The sequence below is a fragment of the Quercus robur genome, chromosome 10 (assembly GCF_932294415.1).
Source record: "Quercus robur chromosome 10, dhQueRobu3.1, whole genome shotgun sequence".
NCBI classification, from domain to species: Eukaryota; Viridiplantae; Streptophyta; class Magnoliopsida; order Fagales; family Fagaceae; genus Quercus; species Quercus robur.
The window spans coordinates 42,976,091-43,002,829 of NC_065543.1; the positions used below are offsets into that span (position 1 = coordinate 42,976,091).

At 41.4% G+C, this 26,739-nt stretch overlaps 2 protein-coding genes across 5 annotated transcripts; both read right to left on the reverse strand.

Moving 5' to 3' along the window:
• On the reverse strand, positions 1-25,199 carry LOC126703222 (zinc finger protein BRUTUS-like At1g74770). 4 transcript variants are annotated; one of them, XM_050402179.1, is made up of 13 exons: positions 24,782-24,928; positions 23,363-23,517; positions 7,512-7,730; positions 6,370-6,564; positions 5,979-6,292; positions 5,597-5,828; positions 3,650-5,364; positions 3,054-3,263; positions 2,817-2,954; positions 1,299-1,533; positions 1,151-1,210; positions 355-426; positions 1-265 (listed from the first exon to the last, which is right to left on the reverse strand). In XM_050402179.1, exons 3-13 carry the CDS (start codon positions 7,530-7,532, stop codon positions 164-166), a joined length of 3,294 nt encoding a protein of 1,097 aa, XP_050258136.1. In that variant the 5' UTR covers positions 7,533-7,730; positions 23,363-23,517; positions 24,782-24,928; the 3' UTR covers positions 1-163. The 4 variants fall into 4 exon arrangements, with proteins under 4 accessions (XP_050258136.1, XP_050258134.1, XP_050258135.1 ...); XM_050402177.1 differs by lacking the exon at positions 23,363-23,517 and having other exon boundaries at positions 24,782-25,198; XM_050402178.1 differs by lacking the exons at positions 1,151-1,210; positions 23,363-23,517 and having other exon boundaries at positions 24,782-25,199.
• On the reverse strand, positions 10,992-23,356 carry LOC126703223 (uncharacterized). The gene is made up of 2 exons (XM_050402181.1): positions 19,944-23,356; positions 10,992-19,856 (listed from the first exon to the last, which is right to left on the reverse strand). Exons 1-2 carry the CDS (start codon positions 20,451-20,453, stop codon positions 19,137-19,139), a joined length of 1,230 nt encoding a protein of 409 aa, XP_050258138.1. The 5' UTR covers positions 20,454-23,356; the 3' UTR covers positions 10,992-19,136.
• Positions 25,200-26,739: the final 1,540 nt, after the last annotated feature.

The following is a 26,739-nucleotide window of genomic DNA, read 5'->3' on the forward strand; positions in this document are numbered from 1 at the left end:
TGGCAAAGGGAATTTTATTACTATAATCTCATGGACAATTAGAAGTTTCTCAGAGTACTTTCACCCAATCCCAAGGGGTAAAATCTAGATTATTTATACAAGCTCATCTTTCTACACAAAGTAGCTTGTGGAAAAAATTATTTCCACTAACTCCTAAACAGAATCATAGAAGCCTGGTGTTGTATGAACCACAGTAAGAGCATTTATGGTAAAGCCAATGGAAGGTTGCTTCTCCTCTCTTCTCACAATCATTGCATAGTATGACCTGCAATTCCTTTCATAGTCTATTAAAATATATTTGGAAGCGTTGTATCAGATAGAAGTTTGAGTATGAGAATGAAAGCAGTGATGAACCTGAGTTTTTCCTGCATACTCATCTGGAATTTGCTCTTCAGCCAAAAATGCATCCAACATATTGAAATATACCTGCAAGACATTCAGAATTGAGGAGCGTCAAGACAACACTGATTTCATTGGATCTCGCTAAGATACCTGAATCAAACAAATGGGTCAATTGAATCTTCTACAGCTTGAAAGTGGTTCTCAAATGTAAAACATTGTCATGAATTTAAGTGAAAACTTTGAAGTAATCGAAGTCTGAGATACATGCAAGGCTTTCTGTACACTGTTCTATTTGCCAGCTGATAGCGTGTATGTCTATACAAATGCATATGCACATTGGCTCTTTAGCTACATTGTAGTATGAAAGTCCCAACACTAGGGACATTTTGATATATCAAATAGGAAATTAGCAGGTCTGAGTTAATATTCCTCAAAAAACACATTAGCTTTTGTTTAATCTACTTCTTATGGCTTGATTTCATCCAGAAAAACTTATGGCTTTTGTTTAATCTACTTCTTATGGCCTTAGCTTAAACCAATTTTGTTAAATATATTGATTCCAATGCTAAAAATATAGCTGACGTGTTTTTTAGAAGGAAATTGTTTGTTCTCAAGTCAAGAAGTCATCATGTTACAAATAGTTTGAGTCAACAAAAATAGTTTCAGTCAATGAAAGACAACCCTCAGAAACTGTGGGATTTACTAAATGTAATTTTTCCTGAAAAAATGAGGTTGGAGATATATATTATTATATACCACAGAATAAAAGTAACAGAACTGCTAAGAAAGAACATATTTAGTAACAGACCTGCATGTCACCTAGTGACTTGCTGCAGATTGGGCATGTATAGTGACTATAAGTGTAGTCCTAGCAACAGAAACATCAGCACCTGTAAAGTTGCCTGAATATTTCCAAAGCGAAGATAAAATTGAAGAAGTTTAAAAGCTAATATTACCTTAAAACATGTTGAGTGCATTAAATGGCCACATGGAAGGGCCTTTATTGGAGAACTGGATGTAAAGATGTATTCATGGCATATTGGGCAGTTATCCATAAAACATTTCTCCCTGCATATATGCACTGAAAGAGAACGTGACATGCAAGCATTGCAATTCATGCAGTGAAAGTAGTCGATGCCCAATCCCTTCCCAATTCGGCACAGGTTACAGTAAGGGCAATGATAGATTTCTCTGTTACACAACCTCAACATTAGAAACTTCATAAGATTAAATTGCTGAAATGGACATAAGAAGACAGGTCATGCAGGGTAAAATTAACTTATCCTAAGTCACTGCCAATTATGCAAACCACACACGCGCGCGCACACACACACACAAACAGTCTGTTAGAAATTTTTTTTTTTTTTAAAGCTAGAAAATATGCATTACATCCTTATAGGATCATTTTGGTAGTTAAAGCATTTAACTTAGATATCCTGAATACATCAAGGTAACAAGGTTAACAAGGTTGTGCTACTGTTTGCTTTCAACCAATATTCTGTTATTTCTATAGTTATGAGTAGAATTAAAACCCAATACAGATCCCACTTTTAGCCCCCGGCTGTGAACCATTGTGTACAGAGTCTCAATGATTGAATTTGTTGATTTCTCATCTATATAAGTACTAATTTAACCTAACATGCTGCATTTTGATTAATCATGAGCATGAGGATCAACATAAGACTTGTTGCAAGATGCCAGTTTAAGACACGTGTAATTTGAAATATAGATGCTGGGATAAAATCTGAATCATAACTTCTCAGGTGGTTCATGGTTGCACCATAATATGAGATCTTGAAGTCCTTGATTCTATACAACCATGTTGTTGCTGTTCAAATTATAATTCATCCACGAGGCATCTCACTTTTAATGGTTAAACCATTGATCAACATCTTTATCTTTAAAAGCAGAAAATTTTAGATTTTCAAATAGTCAGACCTACAAAATTGAAAGCTCTATTGCTATGTTATTTTTGGAAACTAAAATCCTGACCAATTATTAAGCAACCAAAAAGAAAAAAGTTCATTGGTCACTTAAAAAAAATTCTGTGTGATTCATTTGGCTCCAACCTGCTGAGAATCGCAGAATTTATTTTATGTCTCTATCATTAAGCCTACAAGGCAAACTGCTTTGTTAGACAAAGATGTCTGGTAACAGAAAAGGAATAATTAATAATCTGCTTGCTGTTCAATACCTTTTTGATTTTAAAATAAAGTGTGCTTTAAGCCTTTAACTGGTATAGTAAGTCCTAAGGCTGCATTAGGCTAATAATTGCAACAAGTCTTGCTTATTTCCACAAATCAACAGTTTTCTTGCAAAACATATTAAAAAAAGAAAGATTTCAGTAAATATTTTTTTAAAGGCAATCAAAGGTCCTTTTTTCTTATTAATATAAAAAATGTGAAGCAACAAAGAAATTAGAATTTCATTGCATAAAATTAGGATACTGAAGGAGGTTAATCATGCTACATCACCTTTGATCTTCAAATATCTTGCAGATCTTGCAATAATATCTTGCCATGGAAAAATTATTGCAGGAAACAGTGGAGCATGTAAGCCCAATTGGCTGAATTTGCAAGCATTTCATGCACATCATTTTTGTAATAGATTTCCTGTATACATATCAGAAGCAGTGGCAAATGTGATGAAGAGGATTGAAAACCTCAAGAATCTATAAGGGGAAAGCAGAATGTAGTTCACACTGTTCATACCTATCCATAGAATGGTCAGCCACCTCATCATGGCAACGTCTGCATGTATATAGCTTGTTGCAACAAGAAGCGAAAAGCTTACAGTTTCTCATGTAGTGATTGCAACCAAAGGTTAGTTTGAGAGGGTCCACATAAGATGGATTCTGACCAGGAATATCTTTTCCATCACTTGAGACTGTGTGAGATATCTGTTGTTTAAGAATCCAACGGCTGACACAGGACGGATGCAATAGTCAAATACCATAAGTATGCAGTGGACATATAAGCAAAATGAAGGAGAATAATTCAGGTCTCTAGACAGAATGCTGTCCGCAAATGGCATATAGGATTATGATTCACAAGATGTAACCGGCGGACCACCACCCATAAGTTTTTTTTTTTTTTTTTTTTTTTCCAAATTCAGAAGAGTCTATGAGTGCCTGATTTTTGCTAGTGGAATATCCTATGTGCCATGAACTAATATAGATATGATGGAATGCCTACCTATTATACTTACAATAGACTATCTTTCCAGTATCCTTATTGATGGCTTTACAGTCTATTCCTAAAATGGAATGAAGAAAGGGTTTGAAAGGTTAAAAAAGCACAATACCAACCTCATTTGCAGAAACTGGATTATATATGATTTTTTCTGGGAATCTAAGGAAGAATCACGATATACTTTTCTTATTGCAGCGTCCAGATCTTCTTGACTCATTGTTAGTAGGCGTTCACAGTGTGCAGAATTCTTTGGTACTTGAAAAAGTTGACCTGATTTATCAATTTGATCTATGACACCTTCTACTTCATTGCATTTCTTCTTGTCTTTGTCCCTGAAAAGTCCCGTAAATTCGGAACATTTATTTTTATCTCTATTGAGGACCTTTTCTTTATCATCTTCATTGAAGTTTCTTAATGGCTCAACATTTGCATCAGCATGATCTTTTTGTGGAAAATCACTGATTTTTTCTGGAACAGTTCTTCCTTTTTCTTCATCAAGGACTTCTTTAGATAGATATGCTGAAATAATCTCTATTCGATCTGCAGTCGACAAGGGGGAGATATTTGATTCCTCTGACATCTTTGTTTTATCACATCCTTCCCACCATTCTCCTAGCCATTCATCAAACATTGTATTTTTTGTAGCCTTGCGCCACAGGTACATCATGGCATGTTGTTCTTCGGCTGTTAAAGATTCCATCAGCCAGGGTATCACATCTTGCAATATTTCTGCCCTTATTCTTCCTAGCATGCGTCCTATGATCTTTTCTTGCTCCTCAAAAGAGAGGCTCTCTCTAAATAAGGACCAAAGTTCAACTTCTTCACGATGAATATGGTTGGCGATTAATTTATGCACTGATCTGCACGTGTCATACAGCTTTCTACACAGTTTATGATGCTTCACCATTTCCTGGTCCTGTATTTTTGAATCAACACCAGAAATTGAAAAATGTAATTCATACATCTTATCTAAAATGAGTGATATTCTACTGAAGTGTTCGATTTCCAGTTTGTGGTCAATGGTATAAGAGTGGCTGATGTTTTGGACTTTCCCCATTGCCTCCAAAGCTGGAAAAGCAACTTTATCCTCTGCATCACTATGGATCTGAAACAGAGAACGTATGAGATGGAATCGCCGGCGGAAATCCATGAGGAGGCCTACATTTTCAGTCAACTGAGCTGAACCAAAGACAAGGTAGTCCAAATCTTTCTTGAGAGCCTTGTGGAAGAAAAAGATGAAATCCGTTGGTTTTGGTTCATCAATAAAGGAACTAGAACAACTCTTATCACCAGGAAACTTAGGAAAAGGATGCACCATCGCTATTCCACCAGGGAAGAATATGTGGATATTAATTCCACTTGAGTATGATATCTCATACTGCTCAGTTGTATGGGAGCTAGAAGATGAAATGGAGAAGTTCCTGTCTTTGTTGGCTGAGTTTAGTTCAGTTGGTCTCGAGCTAGATCCTTCAGGAAGTTGCTTGTTTGAATGCAAGGAAGAAGATCCAGAAGCTTCCTTAATTTTCTCAGCTAGAAAAGAGCATCTGCTCTTGAAAATATTTTGAAAATCCTCTTGGAGTTTTTCCGCAGGGGTCTTTCCTGAATAACCTATTTGAAACCACTTACATAAGACGGATTCATAAGATTTATTTACAAAAGAATATCCCTGCTTTATTTTGTGAAGAGTGGACCTGGATTCATCCTCAGATAAGTGAGCTGAAAACCAAGTAATCACGCACTTTAGCAACCCAAGTGGCATCATAATAAGGCTCATGTACAGAAGTCGCTGTTGCATTTCGTGGCTGCAGTTCTTTCTAATAATGGGAATTACCTGTTAAAAACTTGAAAAGGGTCAGATGACGACCATATGGAAAAACATTTCATAAATAACTTATTGATAACAGGGATTGAGAGGGGACTTCTATAAGTTATCAATGGAATTGGATTCAGCATCTCATTGCAAATGGAACATAGTAATCCCTAAATGCTCTATATTAATACTAAAAGTTGAATTTCTCCCATTCTCTTTCTCTAAAACAATGTCAAAGCTATAAGCAGTTTACCTTGGTTTCTTGAAAGGCAAACTGTTTGCTAACTCCTAGCATGAAAGATTCGAGTTCCCTGCATAGCTTATCCAGAAACTTGCACAAAGGAATACCATTTTGAACATTGTGATGTAGAAGCAGCTGTAGACCTTCAATATAACTTCCATTGGGGAATTGTTCATCAGAGGGAGACAGGCAGCCATTGGCAAGTTGATTTAACGTGGGGAAAAAGAATTTCTTCTGGGCATTGCTGAAAATCAGGAAGCTTTCATTCAGAATTACAACACATGAGCAAGAATATGCTATGCAAGGAATAAAGAAAAGAAATATTATACTTGGAAGCTTGATCAACTATATTGTGTCTATCAAAAGGAAGTTCTTCCGCAACCATATTAATTACCTGTAGAAGCTAAGGACATCAACAAGGAAAGTTAGTCGGATGACTATTGAATCAAGATTTGAAAAACTGCTTGAGCTTCTTATTTGATATAGCTCTTCCAGAATTTCTTTCAAATCTTTCCCGATGGCGCCATGCCAAAGATTAAGGCAATCAATTGGATTGTGTCCAACATCTGTTTGGATACAAGCTTTTATCCAATTCCAGTTTTCACCAAGCAACATTTTAAATGCATCAGGACATTGAGCAGCTTCTCCAATCCTAGTGTAAGCCTTAGATGAGGGTTGATTATTGTTACCAAGCCAAGAAATCACCACCTTCACAAATATATTTGAACCAGTCACAATTAAGAAGTTGATCCAAATTGGGTTGAAAGTTTAGCTGAGAGTCTTACCTCTTGCAATGATTTTTCCCTGGGTACAATATCTTTTATACAAAGAGTAACTTCTACTTGTTCCTCTGGAGAAAGAAAGGAGATCATCCATGGCAAAAATTCCTCTATCAGCATCAGTGGAACACTACATATGAACTGCCACACAAGTGAACCCTGCTCTTTGGAAGAGAATTGCTGCATCAGCAGTGGAAAAACCTGTACCATGCACAACACCATTCAATTAATATATTGCAATGTTAAGTGTTAAGGACACAAAATGAATCTATATAAAACAACAAGATTTGGTGTTACTTGAAGTAAATGCTGGAAAAAGGCAATATTGAATAATGATTAAACTGATGGAGTTTCAAATTTGTGAATGCTAAGAACATCAGCAATTGAAGTTAGTTGTAACATTAGGATTTCTGCTTTAACAATGATCTGGAGGGCCCTGATGGCATTGGCTTTGGCAGCCAGTTACCTCAGGCAACAGTTAATGAGGCTAATCAGTCTCAATTGGCAAGATACATTCAATGGTCCTTCTTTTGGCCCAACTATGACATAATTCTATGCTGCATGAAAACATTTTATGCCACTTTACGCAAAGTGTAGCACAAGTGGCTGGAGACCACACCTCATAAAACGCACATCATTGGTTTGACTCTTCCCATCCTCCTTTCTCTTAGGACCACCCACTTATCCAAAATAAAAAGAGAAAGAAAGAAAGAAAATTCATTTTCAATTGCTTTACTTGTCTGAAAGTCGATGGGACACAGTGTGTCCAATCTGTGCTGTAATCCATATGCAGAATGGAGCAAAAGGTAGACAGTCAACAAAATCACTTTAAACTAATTGATCAGGATACAGATAAATGAAACATGTGCTTTTCAACATAAGCTATGTAAAAGCATTTTGATAGTAAAACAAAGCAGCCACAGAACAGTAACTGACTGTTAGTAGTAACTGAATGATTATCAAAGCCTATCCCTTTTTCCCCCTAAAGCCAAGGAGGAACCAAAACTGTTTGTGACCAAGTGAGGAACAAAAGATTTCTCATGCCCAAGATTGCATCAAAATTATAAATAACCCCAACTAAGAGATACAGACAAAGCAACAAAGTAATCTTATGGAGCAGCATTAACAATGATAAAGTAAATTGCTACCTGCTCTTCTTCTTTCAGCATATGCTGGCAAGTTGAGGTCTGAATGGTGCAGATGCAACATACAAGCTCTTGAAATTGGTTGGAAATGTTATTATTGTCCTCCAGTAGTAAATCCAAGCAATGAAAAATAGAATCAAAGAGGCCATCAACGCTTTCATGCTCAAGAGAATATGTACATGCCACATTTTTAACATGAACGTCTAGTGCAAGAAAGATAATCTGTCAAGAAAAAATAAGTTCAACTCATGGAACCATAGACGTGACAAGGAGTACAAAAAAGAAAACTGATTAAAAGTTGAAGTGGATATTATAAAGTGACTATATATATAATCTTAAACTTAACATTTATTGTTGCTATACTTCTGTTGAGCCACGTCAGCGACTATATCACACACACCTATTTCCAACCATCTCTCTTTTATTTTTAACCGTGTTTCTTCTTATTAATTCTTTAACTTAATGTTACACTTTTTCTAACATTACCCCCCTCCCATTTACCCTTTCACTTCTCTATTATTATCTTCATCAATATCACTCATCCTCTATCCCTTTATCTTCCTTTATTTCTGGCTTTTCTTATTTCCATCATCTTACTATAAATTTGCAATTCTCTATTACATTTTATGCATGGTTTTTCCACACAAAAAACGTTCTCTCTCTCTCAAATTTTTTTTTTTTTTTTTCATTTTTGGGTGTATTTATATTTTTATTTTTCTTGCATTTCTACTTTAGATCTTTAGATTGATGAATTATTATGTTATTTAGAACTCTTCTTTGGCTTGACATGATTTAGTTTGTGCTTTTAATGTTGTTATTTGTTTTTTTTTTTCTTTGATTTCATAGATTTTATCTTATTACAATATAAAGATGGTATATAAGAATGTAATGTTATTCTATTATATCTTGCATAATTTGGTGTTTATTAATATATATTTTATTTTTTCTATTTTTCTCATTTTATTTTCTATAATTTTGTTATTCTCTCTCATATTCTTTCCTAAAAAAGTGATTATATTCTCTCTTGAATTTTTATTCTTTCTTGCAAATTTACTTTAGGTTGATGAATCATTGTGTTTTTTTTATATTTCTATTTTTGGGTACTTTGTTTTGGTGTTGTATTTTTTTAGTTCTCCATCACAAGTACTTTTTTTTTCCCCTCTTATAGTTTTGGTTTGATTTTTGTTTGAGTTAATACTTAGTTATTTTAGAAGTGAGAACTTGAATTTATATCGAAACACAATCTTGGCTATGCATTTCAATGTATCTATCAATTATTTGAGCAATATTAAGTATAATTTTGTTATAAGTTTTGGTTATCATGATAATCTCTTTTAAGTGAATGAGGAATTTAAATAATTTATTTGAAATTTAAAAAATTTAGTTATATAGAAAAAATTAGAAAAACATAATGCATTATAACATAATTTCAAAGAATATGGACCATTTCATAAAAGAATATAATCGATCAAACACATCCAAAATATTAGAATGATATATTGGTAGAAATAGAAATATGAAAAATCATTTGATAAATTCTTTAATTTTTTGAGAGAACAAATTATCTTTAACAAATTTAAGAAAACAAATTATATATTATATTATAATTACAAAATAATAATCTATTCTCCCGAATCGCATGAGTTTGTGACTAGTTTATATAAAGATCAACATCAATCTTCCAACTTAAATGTTTGTCCCTTTCTCTCTGTTTAGTATCCGTTATATATTTTCAACAACTATGGGATATATTAATTTTTTTTTTCTGAGATAGGATATATTAATTAAATTTAACAAATAGCAAGCTCCAATAATTTGGATGCGTAAGCTTGATTTTTTTTTTTTGATAAACCATAAACGCATATGTTTGAAATATTAATTGGGTTCATAGTTGAGATTATTTAACATCCTACAAATTCCATATAAAGTGCTAAGGTAACATCCTTACTTTTTTATGTCATCTATCTAATTGGTGGAGATACTATTGAAACTTGACAGCTTAAGATGTATCTTCTCCAATTTAAGTGCAAATGCATGTTCCTTTACTAATCTACGTGCCTTCAAGATGCGACCTTTTATTACTATTAGAATTTTTTATGAGATTGAGAAGGTGGGAGAGAGAAGAGAGAAATATAGAGCAAAATTAAAATAAACGTGGTTTGTTTTTAGAAAATTACATTCACAGTAAAAATTCTTTAAGAGGCTACATCTTTACTATTGGGAGAGACCAACCCTAAACTATCCACAGACTAATCCTAGGGTCTAGTAAAGGTTAGGCTTGCAGTACATGTACTATAGGACTAGTATAATAAACCTAGAAAAACGTGTCTATACCATCTCCCTCAAACTCAAATTGGAATCTTGAGTACACCTTAAGTTTGGAAATAAAGTATTTTTATGTAGAAGAGTAGGTAGGATCAGATCAAATATAGAATGTATTGGGCTTGATGTGAAATGAAATGCAGGAGCTAGATAGATGTTGGCAATAGTGAATGACGATTGTCGATAATAGATAAGGGCTTGAAGATGGCCAATGTAGTTGGAGAATGGTTGCACTAGCAACCAGAGGACGGTTACCAGGGTTGAAAGATGTGGTTGCATCAGTGATTGGAGGACATCATAGAAAAATGGTGACCAGAGGATAGCATACTCGAGACAAATGCTGGTGGTAGTGATAGTTGACAGCGAATAGTGGCTGAAGGATGGAGACACCAATGACCATAGAAGAGCAACACTGTTGGCAAGAAGAAATTGGTAAAGGAAAGCATCGAGCTATAAGACATTGGACATGATCGTTTCTACGTAAGGTGCAAGGAGAGAGAGAGAGAGAGGTAGAATTACCATAGTTTGATCTCAAATGCTCACTTCTATAGCATAAACCTCCTAAGAGAATCCACAACAGTGGAGCTATTTTTTTAGATATTTAGCATCACAAAAAGTTGCTTTATCTATTTTACTTATACATTTTACAAAACATCATACAGCAGTGGATCTATTTTAACTTTCAACACAATAAAATAATATAATCATCACAATAAAATATTCATCATATACAGCATCATCATCTCTATCTTTTTCTCTCTCTTCCTCTTCGTCTCTCTCTTCTCTAATACAGAGTAAGCAAACCACCACACCACAGCAACAATCACACTACGACAATCACACCAACACACCACAACAACCCACCACCATCGACCCACATGCCACAATCCACCGTCCCACACCCACGAAACCCACTGATCCACAGGCCACAATCCAATCAGACCACACCTATGGCACAAACACAAACCTAACACAAACACAAACACAAACTTAGCACACATACACAAATCTAGCACAAACTTGGCGGCGATGGGGCTCGGGTAACAGATCGGCGATGGGGCTTGGGGAGATGGGGTCTCGGCCTGCCAGAACCGCTCAATCCGCGCTTGCCAAAACCGCTCGACCTGCGGCCACCAGAACTGAAGGCCGATTGACCTAAGCACAACCGTGGCGCTAGAGGAAAAAAATGAGAAGGAAAAAACAGAAGAACGAAGAGAAGCCGGAGAGAGAGAGAGAGAAAATTAACGAGAGAAGAGAGAGAAATTTAATAATTTTTTTTTTTTTTTTTTTAGTTTCTTGCTACAATGCACATCTATTTATGGATGTGCACTGTAGCAAGAAGCTAAAAGAATTTAGGTACGGCTCCACTGCTGCAGCATGTATTTTTGTGTTTTGATGAAGCTAAAATAGAAGCTAAAATAGCTATATAGCTATTTAGCTTCATTGCTGTAAATGCTTTAAGGGGCTAGATTTTTACTATTGATATACCTATTATAAAATGAGTTATTTGGGTGTATGTATAGCGAGACTAACCTTAGGCTATTAAAATAAGTACAAGTTATAGATACAACATAAGTACTATATTGGTAATAATACTACTATGTATACACGTATCTGGAGGGTGGGGGCAAAAGAAAATGGCGGAATTTTGTTGTGTCCCCGATAAGAGGGGACAAGGCCATGCAATGGGCGCAAGCTAGACTTTGAATTGAAGCAAAAATCCAAGATTTCATAATGGAATAATTACAATAAACTCATCTGTGGTTTGGCCTATTTGCACTTTGCCTATCCGTGATAACTTAACATTTTGCCCACCTGTGCTGTATTCTGTTCGCTCCCCATTACCCACCTCACTCTTAGACATTAGAAAAACACATTTTTATTTGAAATTACAACATAAAATGAATCAAAACTTCTTCCCCTCAAGAAATTTCTCACGAGACCTGTGGGGGTAAAATCCGTCAGTCGACGTTGGGCCATAGTACATATACTAAGCCCAACCACGACAAGAAGAAAGGGCATGGGCATAGGATGGTTGGGCCGGGCCTGCTTAGGGGCGTTCGAGGAGGAGTACCTCCTCGGACTCGCCAAGTGTGTGTCCGATTCACACCCTATGCATGGCGAAAAGTCATCCAATACGAAGGAACAGTGCATGACGTTCTGGGAGGGGGGCAACCACGATTGCCGCATTAAATGCCAAGGAGCTACTTTTCCAGCCGCATTAATGTGGAAAGGACAGGAGCACAGAATTATCTTGGCCAGTGCAACTCACAGAAAAGAGGGAGGATGTCCTATGGGACAGGCACTCAAGTAGAGGCCCAGATGATTAACAAGTGTAGGGTCGTGATCTTAGGAAGGATGCTATATAAGAGAAGGAGATCCCCATGGCCAAGGGATCGCAAGCAGGAAGAAGAAAAAGATAGAAAATCGAGAAAGGAGTTAGAGACAAAAAGCAGAAGATACAGCCCCAGGGACTGTTATTCCAAAAGCTTGGAGGAATATCCCTACGTTCAACTGGTTGCATGGCTTGTTCATAACTACGTTTCTTCTGTCAAAGACCTAGTTCTGTAACCTACTCTCTACAAATTCATTGTTGAGGGACTTTTGGGCCAGAACCACCCGCCTGTTGGGCCTGAGCCCCAAAAACTGCCCCCTACAATTGGCGCCGTCTGTGGGGAGAACTTGTGTCTCGACAAGTGAAACAGTAAGGGATGGAAGGATCAGGTCCGCGCCAAACCGGACGTGCAGAATCTCAACGACAGGACAACTTTGTAAACCTGGAACGAGCGAAGGACCAAGATAATCAACGAGAGGGCAGTGTGAACATCTCTCACACGAGTAGAAGTCGCTCGAAAGGGAAAGATCACGCGTCCCACCAGCACAATGAGCGGAAGGCTCTACAGCAAGAGATTGATGATTTGAAGAAGAAGCTGCGTCGAGCCTAGCAAAAACATCCTTCGCCCATTTCGGATACTAGCAGTGGTGAGGATGATGAATACAGACGAAGGACGAGAACCACTCCGAGCGAGACGTTCTCCTATGAGGAAGAGCGGCCTCACAAACGCGGTCGCAAAAACCCACCTTACCAAGGCTTGGTCAATGACGCCATGAGCAAGGCCCTGGATCGAATCTCCCAGTCGCCATTTACCCGTAGAATAGAGAGGGCGGTGCTTCCTCGGCGGTTTAATCAGCCAACGTTTACCCTATACAATGGTCGAACTGACCCAGTGGAGCACGTGAGCCAATTCAACCAAAGGATGGCCGTCCACTCCAGGGACGAGGCATTAATGTGTAAGGTGTTTCCATTCAGCCTGGGACCCCTGGCCATGAGATGGTTTGACGCTCTCCCACCGAATTCCATAGACTCCTTTAAACAGTTGACGCAGGCTTTTGGTTCCCGCTTCATCACTAGCACTAGAGTCCCTCGGCCCCTCGATTCCCTCTTATCCTTATCCATGCGAGAAGGAGAAACGCTGAAGGCCTACTCGGACAGATATTGGGAGACGTACAACGAGGTAGAAGGAAACCACGATGACGTCGCCATCAGTACCTTTAAAAAGGGCCTGCCGACAGAGCATGACTTGAGAAAGTCTTTCACTGGGAAACCAGTCACCAGCGTGCGACAACTCATGGACAGGATAGACAAGTATAAAAGGGTCGAAGAGGACTAGCAGACTGGGAAGGGAAAGGCGAAGTTTGTCCCTCAGGAGAGGAGGGACTTCAGGTCGGACCGCTTCAGTGGCAGTAATAAGCCGAGAAGAGATTATACGGAACAATCGGGATCCACAGGGGCTCAGGTAGTCCACGCTGTGTTCCGAGAACCATTGCACGAGATCCTGGAGAAGATAAAGTGCGAACCCTTCTTTCAATGGCCGAATAGGATGGCAGGCGACCCCTCAAAACGCAATCAGAATCTATATTGTGCGTATCACCAAGAGCCTGGTCACGTCACTGACGAATGTAGGAACCTGAAAAACTATTTGGATCGACTTGTCCGAGAAGGAAAGCTAAGGCATCTGTTGCACTACCCTGAGCAGTCAAATGTCGATACCAGGCAAAGCGCCTTGAGGCCACCCATAGGCACGATAAATGTCATTCTTGCCGCACCTGGGAGAACCGGTTCCGGCCCGCTCAGAGTAATGTCAGTGGGTAGGTTTCCGACAGAGCCAGGCAAAAGGGGATCCAAGAGAGCCAGAGGGAGGGCCCTGCCATTAATTGGGTTCACGGAGGAGGACAATGAGGGAACTATTCAACCCCATGAGGATGCCCTAGTCGTGACGCTCAGAATATGAGGTTATGACGTGAAGAGGGTGTTAGTTGATCAGGGTAGCGCCGTGGAGGTGATGTACCCAGACTTGTATAAGGGGCTGAATTTGAAGCAGGAAGACCTGTCGCCATACGATTCACCCCTGCTTAGCTTTGAGGGAAAAATCGTCATCCCGAAAGGCATGATTAGGTTGCCTGTGCAAACAGACACAGAAGTAGTGGAAGTGGACTTCATCGTGGTGGACGCATACTCACCTTACACAGCTATTGTGGCACGGCCCTGGCTTCATGCACTAGGGGCTGTGTCGTCTACCCTGCACCAGAAAGTGAAATATCCGTCAGAGGGCCGAATCAAAGAGATAGTAGGGGACCAAGGAATGGCCAGGCAATGCATGGTATCGGCAATTGCTCGACAATTAAGCAGCGGACCCTCCACTTCAGCCGGGAATAGCTTATAGTAATCAAGGACCCCGGTCCTGGCTACAGGTAATGAAGGACCGGCCATGGAGGTGAGCTGTGAAGAGCTGGAGAAAGTGCTCGTCGGATCAGACCCCGAGAGATTTTTCCAGATTGACTCGGAATTACCAGCACAGGAGAAGTCGGCGCTAATTAATTTTCTATGACGAAATGAGGACGTATTCGCCTGGGATCCTTACGAAGCCCCTGGGGTTGACTTAGACCTAATACGCCATCACCTTAACGTTAATCTGGCTATTACCCCAAAGAAGCAGCTTCCCCGGCGCCTGTCAAAGGAGCATGCGGACGCTGTGAGAGAGGAAGTCGTAAAATTGAAGAGAGTTGGGGCTATCAAGGAAGTATTCTACCCCGAATGGTTGGCGAACACAGTCGTGGTGAAGAAGAAGAGCGGGAAATGGCGGGTCTGCGTGGACTTCACGGACTTAAACAAGGCCTGCCCGAAGGATCCTTTCCCGATGCCGCGGATAGACCGACTGGTTGACGCAACTGTCGGGCATCCCCGAATGAGTTTTTGGGACGCTTTCCAGGGCTACCATCAGATATCCTTGGCCACCGAAGACCAGGAAAAAACTGCTTTTGTCACCCCAATTGGCAACTATCATTACAAGGTGATGCCTTTTGGCCTGAAGAATGCCGGGTCGACCTATCAAAGGATGATGACTAGGATGTTTGAGCAACAGATGGGAAAAACTGTCGAGGTGTATATAGACGATATGGTAGTAAAGAGTAAATTGGTGACCAACCACATCAGGGACCTCGACGAAGTGTTTCAAATCCTGAGAAGGTACAAGCTGCGACTGAACGCATCCAAGTGCTCATTTGGAGTGGGATCGGGGAAATTCCTTGGCTACATGGTAACCCACCAGGGAATCGAGGTCAACCCTGACCAAATAAGGGCCATTCATAGTATGCAGCCTCCTCGGAATCCCAAAGATGTCCAGAAGCTTACCGACATGATAGCAGCTTTGAACCGTTTCATCTCCCGCTCAGCGGACAGATGCAGACCTTTTTTCCTCCTATTGCACAAGTGGAAGGGTTTCGAGTGGACTGAAGAGTGTGATTTAGCATTCCAACAGCTCAAGGAATACCTCGCCCGACCTCCGATCATGTCTAGTCCCGAGGCCGATGAGGTGCTGTATGCATACATCGCAGTCGTCGATCATGCGGTGAGCCTAGTACTGATCCGAGAGGACAACGGCACGCAGCGGCCCGTGTATTACGTAAGCAAGTCGCTACAGGATGCAGAGACCCGGTACCTCCCCCTCGAAAAGGCACTATTATCTGTCGTGCAAGCTACAAAGAAGCTTCCCCACTATTTTCAGGCACATACAGTGGTTGTGCTAACCTAACTTCCATTGAAATCAGTCCTCCGTAGCGCCGACTACACGGGGAGAATAGCCAAATGGGGAACTATCTTGAGCGCCTTCGACATTAGATACATGCCACGCACCGCCATAAAAGGTCAAGTCCTCGCCGATCTGGTAGCTGAATTTGCGGAGCCTACCTTGGAAGGGGTGGAAGTGTCGGGATCACCGAGTGATGATAGGAGATTGGTCAGCACGATTTCTCTGCAAGAACACGATAAGTGGAGAGCATACATCGATGGTGCAGCAAACCAAAAGGGCTCCGGAGTGGGGCTCGTTCTAATCTCTCCCGAAGGTATAATCTTGGAAAAGTCGTTGAGACTGGGATTCCCAGCAACGAATAACGAAACTGAGTATGAGGCACTGCTGGAGGGGATGTCCATGATCCAGAGGTTGGGTGGGAAATGCGTGAGCATATTCTCGGATTCGAGACTCATAGTGGGGCAAGTAAGCGGGGAATTGGAGGTGAAAGATGAAAGAATGCAACGGTACCTTGCCCGAGCTAAACGCCTACAAGCCCACTTCGACGACTTCCGTTTAACGCATATACCCAGAAGCGGGAATACCCACGCCGATTCTCTGGCAACACTGGCCACCTCCTCGGCTCAGCCCCTTCCGCGGGTTATTTTGGTCGAGGACCTCTGCCGCCCCACGGAAGAGAAGGCTAACGGTATTCGGGTACACAACGTCGGTGAGGGACCAAGCTGGATGGACCCTCTTGTCCGGTTCTTGAAGTACGACTTCTTACCGGACGACAAAGTCGAGGCTGACAAAATCAGGAGGAGAGCTTCTCGATTCTGGTTGTCCGAGGACTCCAAGCTTTACAGACTTTCATTCTCAGGGCCATACTTGCTGTGTGTGCACCCAGGGGCTACTGAACTCATTCTGGAGGAGTTGCACGAGGGGATTTGCGGAAGCCATACGGGGGGCCGGTCCCTCTCCCACAGGGCTATGACGCTGGGTTACTGGTGGCCGAGCATGCATAAGGAGGCTCTGGAATATGTGAAGAAGTGTGACCAATGCCAAAGGTTTGCTCCGAATATACATCAGCCGGGTGGGGTACTTAACCCATTGTCCAGCCCTTGGCCATTCGCACAATGGGGCCTAGACATATTAAGTCCGTTCCCCAAAGCTGCCGGGAACAAGAAGTTTCTTCTCGTCGGCACCGATTACTTCACGAAATGGGTCGAGGCTGAAGCTCTAGCAAACATTAGGGATGTCGATGTCAAGAAGTTTATCTGGAAAAATATCGTCACCTGGTTCGGTACCCCACACACCCTAATCTCGGACAATGGCCTCCAATTTGATAGTAAGGCCTTTAGGGAATATTGCAGTGAACTGGGGATTGTCAACAGGTACTCTACACCAGCCTACCCGCAGAGTAACGGACAAGCAGAAGCCATCAACAAAACCATAGTGAATGGGCTGAAGAGGAGGTTGGACGACGTGAAAGGGAGGTGGGTTGAAGAACTCGCCCATGTCTTGTGGACGTACCGCACCACGCCCCGCCGATCCACGGGAGAAACCCCCTTTTCGTTGACCTACGGGGCCGAGGCCGTCATCCCATTAGAGATAAACTTTCCCTCCTAGAGGACTGCTACATTCGACCCCATTGCTAACAACGGGCTTCTAGAAAAAAGCTTGGACCTCCTCGAAGAGAGAAGGGAATGCGCGATGGTGCATCTAGCTCAGTATCAACAAAAGCTCAAGCAGGGCTATGACGCCAAGGTGAAGTCGAGACCCTTGACGCCCGGGGACCTAGTGCTGAGGAAAGTTCTGGGCAATGCGAGGAACCCTGCATGGGGAAAGCTTGGACCAAACTGGGAGGGCCCATACCGTATCACATCAGTGGCTGGCATTGGAGCGTACTTTTTGGAAGACTTGGACGAACGTGTAGTGCCACCTCCGTGGAATGTAAATAACCTGAAAAGGTACTTTTATTAATGAAGAACACTATACTTGATACCGTTTTACTGTACAATTATTTGCAATAAGCGTTAAACAGAACCCAAGTCCCGCATGGCTCCTCGAACCACAGACTTGGGGGAAATTAACCACGCAACGATTCTCAATAAGTGTTAAACAGAACCCAAGTCCTGCATGACTCTTCGGACCACAGACTTGAGGGAAATTAACCACGCAACGATTCTCAATAAGTGTTAAACAGAACCCAAGTCCTGCATGGCTCTTCGGACCACAGACTTGGGGGAAATTAACCACGCAACGAATCTCATTAAGTGTTAAACAGAACCCAAGTCCTGCATGGCTCCTCGGACCACAAACTTGGGGGAAATTAACCACGCAACGAATCTCAATAAGTGTTAAACAGAACCCAAGTCCTGCATGGCTCCTCGGACCACAGACTTGGGGGAAATTAACCACGCAACGATTCTCAATAAGTGTTAAACAGAACCCAAGTCCTGCATGGCTCCTCGGACCACAGACTTGGGGGAAATTAACCACGCAACGAATCTCATTAAGTGTTAAACAGAACTCAAGTCCTGCATGGCTCCTCGGACCACAGACTTGGGGGAAATTAACCACGCAACGATTCTCAATAAGTGTTAAACAGAACCCAAGTCCTGCATGGCTCCTCGGACCACAGACTTGGGGGAAATTAACCACACAACGATTCTCATTAAGTGTTAAACAGAACCCAAGTCCTGCATGGCTCCTCGGACCACAGACTTGGGGGAAATTAACCACGCAACGAATCTCATTAAGTGTTAAACAGAACCCAGGTCCTGCATGGCTCCTCGGACCACAGACTTGGGGGAAATTAACCATACAACGATTCTCATTAAGTGTTAAACAGAACCCAAGTCCTGCATGGTTCCTCGGACCAGACTTGGGGGAAATTAACCATTGTGCGATTCTCAATAAGCGTTAAAGGGAGCCCAAGTCCTGCGCGGATTCTTAGTCACGGACTTGGGAGAAGTCAGCATTGTAATCGTTTTTGCCCAATTATAAAGTATCGACCATTCTAACGTATTCATTCATTATTGCTTGACATTCAGCAGTAAAATGGCAAAACCAATATCCATTCATGATGAAAACAAAATAGAATAAAGCAGCGATATATGAAATGAAATAACTTTTGTCATATAATGTTCAAAGTAACTCAGTTCAGAAACATTAGCAAGGATCAAACAAAACGAGGTACAAAAAAGCAAAACAGATGAATTCCTATACTACGTCCCTAAGGGCCCTGAGTCGGGGCAGGCTGATCATTCGCTGCTGGGTTCTCCGGGGCGATCTCCTGGGCCTGGGCAAGGATCTCGCTGATGCGAAGACTGTCCTCGGGTGACTGGCCCTGCGTAGCTTGCTTCGTGCCCCTAGTCTCGGGAACGGAGGAATTTGCTGGAAGAGGCTCAGTGGAGGCGACCTCGCCAGGAATCTCACGTATTTCCGCAGGGAAAAAGATGTTCTCAGCTTTCCTGAGATCAGAATCTGCGGGGACGGCTGCCCGATCTATGGCCACTCCCCAGGTCGAGGTGACGTATTCCCTGCAAACGGTGGCGACTTCCTCGGCCAGTCTCTCCTCAGTATCGTGAACTCCACGTTCATACGAAACCGCCACAGCCTTCTCGGCAACCTCCCTGGACAAGCGAGTTTCCTCCTTGGTCCTTGCAAGCTCAGCTTTAAGCTCCGAAACTGCCTGTTGCTCCGCTGCCAGTCTCTCCTCAGAGTGACGGAGCTGCTTGCGCAGCTCGTCAGCTTGCTTTTCAGCATTTTTCAGGCCAGCCTCTGCACTCGCATTGGCCTTCTTCACCTCCTTTAGCTCATTACCCTGACGATCAAAATCTCGTTTGAGATCGCCAGCGGCCCTCTCAGCTGCAGAACGGGACTGAGCCTCCTTATGCATATCCTCACGGGCCTTCTTGGCCCACTCCTCAGCAATATAAATTTGTTGAGTGACCTGCGCTCGGATGAAAATGAAGACGATATCAAAACAAGACGATAAGAGGGTACTCAGTACAAAGACAAGATAGAAGATTCCACTTACCACGGCCATATCCCTCTTCAGTGACATGAAAAGTTCTGGCTGACGAATCTTCCTGAGACCCTCCATGTCACGGGGCAGGAGAAGAGGCTGCTGCAGCGCCTCAGCCAAGAACGAAGCCTGCTCTCGCTGGGATTCCCATAGGGTCGCATCCCAGAGGACTGGAGCGCCGTCTAACTCGATTCGAGGAGACCACGTTCGTGGTACCCTCGGTATGGCCGCCTCGTCTCGGCTCTCAGTGGACCTGGTCCTTTTCTCTCGGGGCTCTTTCGTTTCCTTGCCCTTCTTTTTAGGCCCGGCCTTCTCACGGGAAACTTCTCCCTCCTCCGTCTCTTCTACAGGCCTTTTTCGCCTTAAGTTAGGCACAGGCTGCAGCGCCGTATCCGATGAGGGAGGGGGAGGAGGAACGGGAGCTTTGGGGACTGTCTGTCCTTTCGAGACTTCTTTGGAGGTTTGCCCCTTGGACCTGTTAGATAGAAGACCCCTAAGGCCAGTCCTCGGCTGGAGATCCATTCCTTCTTCTTATTCTGTGTCTTCGCTGATATCAGGTTGTGCGATGACCAAACCAGTACCAGGAGCCGCTGAGGCGCGGTCTAAATCAGCGTCAGAGTCGGAGAGCTCTACTACCCTGACTGAAGCTTCCCCTTCCTCAGTAAATTGAAACTGGTCTATCTGATCCTCTAAGGATGAATGTGAAGAGCCAGCCTCCTCCTCTGGGATAAATACTGGGGGAAAGGCACGTTGGGGAGGTAACTGAATAGGAGGCAAGTCTGTGGCAGCGAGAAACCCTGGTATGGAAACGTCAATGCGTGCCAACCTCGGACTGTCAGCCCTTATAGCTTGTCCGGCTTCCACCTGGGCTCGAGTGAGTGGAGTGAAGTCCAAAATCAAAGGAGCCGACCGTAGTTGTCCGTCCTCGCTAACGAAGATCTCGGACCTCAGGAGGTAATTTAGGGCCGGGATATTGACCAAGCTCAGCCGAGGGGACGTTCGCTCCTTGTCTGCGAAGGCCGTTAAAAGGTTTATGTTAGTCCGAGGAGACATGCAACTAAACCAACAAGTTTAAAATAAAAGAAAAAGGAGGGGGAGGAGCTTGAAACTAAAATCCTCCCCACGGAATCTAGTACTACGACACCCCACCTGGCGTTCCCGCCCTAGTCGGACAGTGAGGGCCGTCATACCATGGTCCGGAGACGATCAAATGGTCGTCCTTCAAGCCTTTGTTGGACTTTGGAAGGTAGGATATCAACCTCACTTCGTCAGTCCTGGACTTTAGATAGTACGAGTCGCCGAGCCTATGTCATTCATAAAGATGAACCACGTCATGCCATGAGAGGCCGAGATTCATCTGATTGTTCTGGGTTTCGACACACCCCAGGATCCGGAATAGATTAGCGGTGCATTGATGGGGGGCCAATCTATGACCACGTAGGTAATCCCTAGTTATTCTCCCCATTGGAATAGTCATTCCTCCTTCCACGAAGGCTATCATTGGAATTGCGACTTCCCCTGTACTCCGCTTGAACAAAATGTTCTCCAGATGACAGTACTCTAAACCTACCTCCGGTGGGATACGATATTTCGCCCTGAAGCCCGCCATACCGGCCGGAGAATCTACCATTTTCTGAAGCCTACCCATCCCCTCTAATCCTAAAAACAACTTGAAGGCAGTATGATTAATGAAGAATAACGGAGAAGAAGCGCGCACTTACGGGTAAGAAGCTCGAAGGAGTCTTCAAGAAAATGGCAGCGGAAGTGAGAGCGGATTGAAGGAGAAAGCTCTGAGACGTTCTGAATATTGAAATGCTCGTCAAAAGTGAGGGACAACCGCCCTCAAAACCTATTATACTTGGAAGAAGTTGAACAGACGCACTTACGTTTAAGGCGAGTGAAACGCTGTCCACCGTAGATCCGGCCTTCAACCGTTGGATTGGACGAGTGTAAAACCTCGAAAGCTGCGGTTACTTTCCCCTGGGTCATTAAATGCCCTCAACATTAATGAGGCACGTGAAGGCATGCTTCCCCCCCCTACACGTGTGAAGCAGTGATTCACCACGAACTGTCTAGTGATTATCAAAATCCCGCCTTTTCTCCTCGGACCCAGAAAAAAGGCAGGAATTTTGAGGGGCTATTGTGGGGGTAAAATCCGTCAGTCGACGTTGGGCCATAGTACATATACTAAGCCCAACCACGACAAGAAGAAAGGGCATGGGCATAGGATACCCCGGCCCAACCATGTTGGGCCGGGCCTGCTTAGGGGCGTCCAAGGAGGAGTACCTCCTCGGACTCGCCAAGTGTGTGTCCGATTCACACCCTATGCATGGCGAAAAGTCATCCAATACGAAAGAACAGTGCATGACGTTCTGGGAGGGGGGCAACCACGATTGCCGCATTAAATGCCAATGAGCTACTTTTCCAGCCGCATTAATGTGGAAAGGACAGGAGCACAGAATTATCTTGGTCAGTGCAACTCACAGAAAAGAGGGAGGATGTCCTATGGGACAGGCACTCAAGTAGAGGCCCAGATGATTAACAAGTGTAGGGTCGTGATCTTAGGAAGGATGCTATATAAGAGAAGGAGATCCCCATGGCCAAGGGATCGCAAGCAGGAAGAAGAAAAAGATAGAAAAAAGAGAAAGGAGTTAGAGACAAAAAGCAGAAGATACAGCCCCAGGGACTGTTATTCCAAAAGCTTGGAGGAATATCCCTACGTCCAACTGGTTGCATGGCTTGTTCATAACTACATTTCCTCTGTCAAAGACCTAGTTCTGTAACCTACTCTCTACAAATTCATTGTTGAGGGACTTTTGGGCCAGAACCACCCGCCTGTTGGGCCTGAGCCCCAAAAACCGCCCCCTACAAGACCTATTTTCATATGAAATAAATATTATGCCTCCAAAGGTCTATTGAGACAGGAAAATGCTTCTACTTACAATGCAAGACAAAACCTGCATGTTGACTATATACAAAAGCCATGAAACAGAAGGGTTCTTCAAGAAAATTCCATTTACGCAAGACATCATGATTCATAAACTCCTCCAGGTTGTACAGAGACATATAAGGAGCTTCTATGTAGAAGTGCAACCACAATGTTTGAACTTCGAATTATGTCTTTGTTTAAGTGACCCAATATGTATACGAGATCTTAACCATAAGTCCTCAACCAAGCATGTTTGTCTCAGTTAACAAACCATTTTACAACAACTTATGAATCATTTCTTAAGAATCAACTTGATTTGCAACTCTTTTAAGATAATAACTCCTTTACATTCAAACCCCCTACTCACCCTTGATTCACCATAAACCTCTGCAAGAATAGTTGCCATTTTTGAAATGGTGAAAGCCCACAGATTTCAGCTATACCAATGTACCAATTTATCAAAAGATGAAAACCCAACCCAAAAAATTTCAAAATTTCATACCTGGTTTGTTGTAGCTTCAAATCAGAAAAGCCTCGCAACAACCATAAATCAAAATTGCTGGAAACTCGAAAATACTCTTGAAACACATGCAGAAAATCACAAACCCAGCTCAATGCAGAGAAACTTCGAAGTTCAAAGGTTTCGTGAGAAATTTCCTGAGGGGAAGAAGTTTTGATTCGTTCTATGTTATAATTTCAAATAAAAATGTGTTTTTCTAATGTTTAATGATGAGGTGGGGAATGGAGAGCAAACTGAATGAAGTATGGATAAAGTATTAAGTTTTAAACAAATAGGCTATTATTCCTTTCATAATAGAAAGAAAAATCAGCATGAATAGAGGATATTAAAAACTCGCTCCCTCGTCACGCTCATGCTCAATATGCCGGGCTGAAAAAGTGTTCGATTTTCAGCATCTTTCTATCATCACAAAAATTAATGAAGAAAATGAACCAAAACAAATATCTTTAACAATTACTATTACTCATTTTGTCCTTATGAACACTTTTTCTTATCCCCGTGAATCGTACAACACTATGTTATGGCAGAATGAATTATATATATATATATATATATATTTTTTTTTTTTTTAAATTGCCACCACTTTGAATTTCCACCTCTGACTGAAAAAGAATATTTCCAGCTTCTCATTTATGACTATGATTATTTTATACTAATCCATGCCACTTATTATATGCAAAAAAGTTAAATTTCTGGTTGTTAGCCTACATAATCATTCATAAAAAAAAAAGTTGGTAGCCTACACAATCATTAAAGCACGCATGCGACTTCTGGCTTCCTAAAATTACACAATTGATTCTTGAAATTATTAAACTTTAACAGCTAAAAAAAAACCCACAGTAAAGAATGAACAAATTCGATGGCCCCATTTAAATATTGCAGAGAAATGAAGTATCAGATATAAAAAAATCTAAAAAATTTGGAAGCCCGAGAAAAACTAATCGAACTGACCCTATGACTTTTATTAAATCCCAAACTTTGTTTTTGATAAACTATTAAACCCCAAACTAATGCTTCAATAAATGAGAAATTAATAATATTCTTTAATCTCCTCATTTTCTTTTCATTTTCTCCTTCACCCAAACCAAAACAAAGTCAAATACCTTGTCTAAACCAAACTTAATACTACCTTTTTGGCTTTGATTGTACAACAAAGTTACTTCAACTTCTAATACGCAAATTATCATCTATAAATTGTACATTACTAGGTACATAGCATGCAGAACCAGCAATAACCTAAGAAACACGGACACAAATACAGTTATGAGTACAAATACAAGTACAACATGATAATACGAACAATTTTGTAAAAAATTATAACAAGACAAGCTATGTATAACAAAGAGGAAAGTTACACAGTTTGTATGAATTGCTCTCTCGTACGTAAGACTTTAAAATTACCTCATCTTCCGCAGCACTGTGGTACTTACAAACAAGCTTCAGAAACTCAAACCTCCGTCGAAGCTCGACCACGACGTCACACCGGTGTGACGACTCGCTCTCCGACTCAGACTCCGCCACCGCCAAGTGGTGGAGCTGGGAAAGTTCTGCACGCAAGGCCTTGTGGAAGCAAACGAAGAAGAGAATGGGCGCGTGGGAGAGAGAGACCCCGGCCAAAGACTCTGCCAGGGGGAAAATAGCAGCGTCGTCATCGTCACCGTCACCGGCCATCGAAGAACAGAGCAGTGGCACAAAAAGCAACCACCACCATGAAAGGTGAGAGAAGAAGAAGAAGAAGAAGAAGAAGAAGAAGTAAGGTTTTGCATAGGGAAGGGGTCGAGGGATTTAATTAGCAAGAGAAGTCTAATGCTGTTGTCTCTTTGATGGTTTGGTCTCTTTGGAGAGCTCGTTGTTTTTTTTAAGATTAAAAATTTGATTATTATTTTGTTGTATTAGTGTATTTGGCCGTGTCGAAGTGTGATTGAGACGTTGTACCGAACAGTTAGGGGAGGAGGGTTCGTTGGTTTTTGACAGTTGAGAATCGTGGCGCCAGCGCTGTGGTTCTCTGCGTGGATGGAACGCGCGCTCCCCCAAGTCCTAAAAGTCCTAACCCAAATTAGTGCACAAAAATTTATGTACGTGGATATGGCAATACGAGGATAGAATACAACTCATAATTCAATACAAATTCTCCATATTACTTTTTGTATATCATTTTATATTTCACAAATTACAAATAAAATAACTGAAATTTAAAATGAAAAAAAAAATATATACATAGCAAGTTGTAATTGATGGAATATAAAGTGGTACAGAAGATTTGTATTCCTTATAATCCATGTTAATACTACGTATTTACGTTAATTATTATTTCACATGTTGAGTTATATATTGATCTACACATGTTAACTTTCAAAACATGGTTTTAGTTTTATCTCATACGCACAATGTGTAACTATTACCACTCTTAATTGTTTTAGTTTTATCTTATACGCATAGTGTGTAACTATCACCACTTTTAATATTATTTCAGTCATTTTAGGACCACAATTTTTATCACACTATTTCTTACAAATATCTTATTTGACATATTGTGATTAGATGTTTATACTTTCATATGGATTTACTACTTTTTTTTTTCATTACTCATAATTAGTTGCATAAGAATATGATATGGGGAAAATTGTGATAAATTTGTAGTCATAAATTTTTTGATATAATTTTACTTCTTCTATTGTGGGAAATTTTAAGCAAAGGAAGAAATGGTATTGGTAAAAAGGGTCATAGGTAGATGTTTGTTTTTATGAGTTTACAATTTAATTAATTTATTATACAAAAGTACAGTGTGGGGGCCAGTTGGCCAAAATGTACTATTAAAACTGTAAGAATTGGGCCTATGGCCCAATCCGAGGATATTAACTAATCCGATGATGATCAAATAAGGTTATTATGGGAATGTTATAAGAAGAATAAATAAAGATTGTATATGATAGTCTAAAATATGTCCGAGAAGAAAAGTCATCTCGGAAACAGAGATCCGAGGTTAGTAAGAATGCCTTATTATCCTGGACATCCTTCAAGGTTGCATCACGATTAGAAGTCGGACATTGGATAAGGGAGGAGTAAAGGGAGGCAACAAATATATTCAAAAACTACTACATCCACATTAAATGCATCCCAGCTAACTCTTTGGCCGCATTAATGTGAATGTGATACCTGAACAGTGGTTAAGCAGCCTTACAACTACTAGTTAAAGGTTTTGGGAGGTGTTGGATGGGACAAGAAGGAGTTCCTAGAAACTAACCTACACGTGTATGGTAGGGATGATACCAAAATTATAGTATATAGCATGGAAAGGTGGCCTAAAGGAGGGAGATCGAGAAGTCAAGAAATCTTTATAACAATCCTTTGAACTATTG